Here is a 722-nt window from a genome sequence, read left to right on the forward strand (position 1 = left end):
ATGCGTTGCATAGCAACCAGGTCTCCTGACCCTCCGATTGAGACCAGAGTCGGAACAGGCGCCTCGCTCAAAGATGGCGGCCGACTGCCCCTCTCTCAGTATATGTCACTCCACAGTCCTGACAATAATTCAGTCTTCGCCGTCAGGCCCCCGAAGGGGTGCGCTATGCCCTTAATCTTGCACGCGGTGGGCACGAACGAGGACGGACACAGAACCAACGCTCCCTCCTTGCCCCGCACAAACATGGCCGCAGGCGCGTCAAGCAGCGGCGCTACGACGTCCGACGTCGGTGCACGCGCGGCGCAGGCGCACTTCCGCTCATCCCGCAGCGGCTGCGGTGGCGGCGGCGGTGGCGGCGGTGGCGGCTGCTGCGCGGGGCATGGTCCCCGGGTCGGAAGGCCCGGCCCGAGCCGGGGGCCTCGTGGCTGATGTGGTGTTTGTGATTGAGGGCACAGCCAACCTGGGGCCTTACTTCGAAGGGCTGCGCAAGCACTACCTGCTTCCGGCCATCGAGTGAGTGCCGTTTCCGCGACTTCCAATCCGGCCCTCCGACTTTAGTTTTCCACGGTTTCTTGCCTGACCCCGACCTTTTGCCTCCGACCCTCACAGGTATTTTAATGGTGGTCCTCCTGCCGAGACGGACTTCGGGGGAGACGTGAGTCTTGGGACTCCCGAGTCTGAGGGAGGAGGGAGCCGGGGACGGGCCTCCGGGGTCTGAGGGA

At 64.7% G+C, this 722-nt stretch overlaps 1 protein-coding gene across 3 annotated transcripts in view; it reads left to right on the top strand.

Moving 5' to 3' along the window:
• The first annotated feature begins 328 nt into the window (after positions 1–328).
• The window catches only part of MED25 (mediator complex subunit 25), a 16,333-nt gene continuing 15,939 nt past the window's right edge, over positions 329–722 (top strand). For all 3 annotated transcript variants that reach the window (XM_034986984.1, XM_034986985.1, XM_034986986.1), the window contains exons 1-2: positions 329–513; positions 610–655. In XM_034986984.1, coding sequence (XP_034842875.1) covers positions 380–513; positions 610–655 — 180 coding nt within the window. In that variant the 5' untranslated portion in view covers positions 329–379. The remainder of the gene's footprint in view (positions 514–609; positions 656–722) is intronic.

This window comes from Mirounga leonina, unplaced genomic scaffold (assembly GCF_011800145.1).
Source record: "Mirounga leonina isolate KUSES-001 unplaced genomic scaffold, KU_Mleo_1.0 Mir_376, whole genome shotgun sequence".
Lineage (NCBI taxonomy): Eukaryota > Metazoa > Chordata > Mammalia > Carnivora > Phocidae > Mirounga > Mirounga leonina.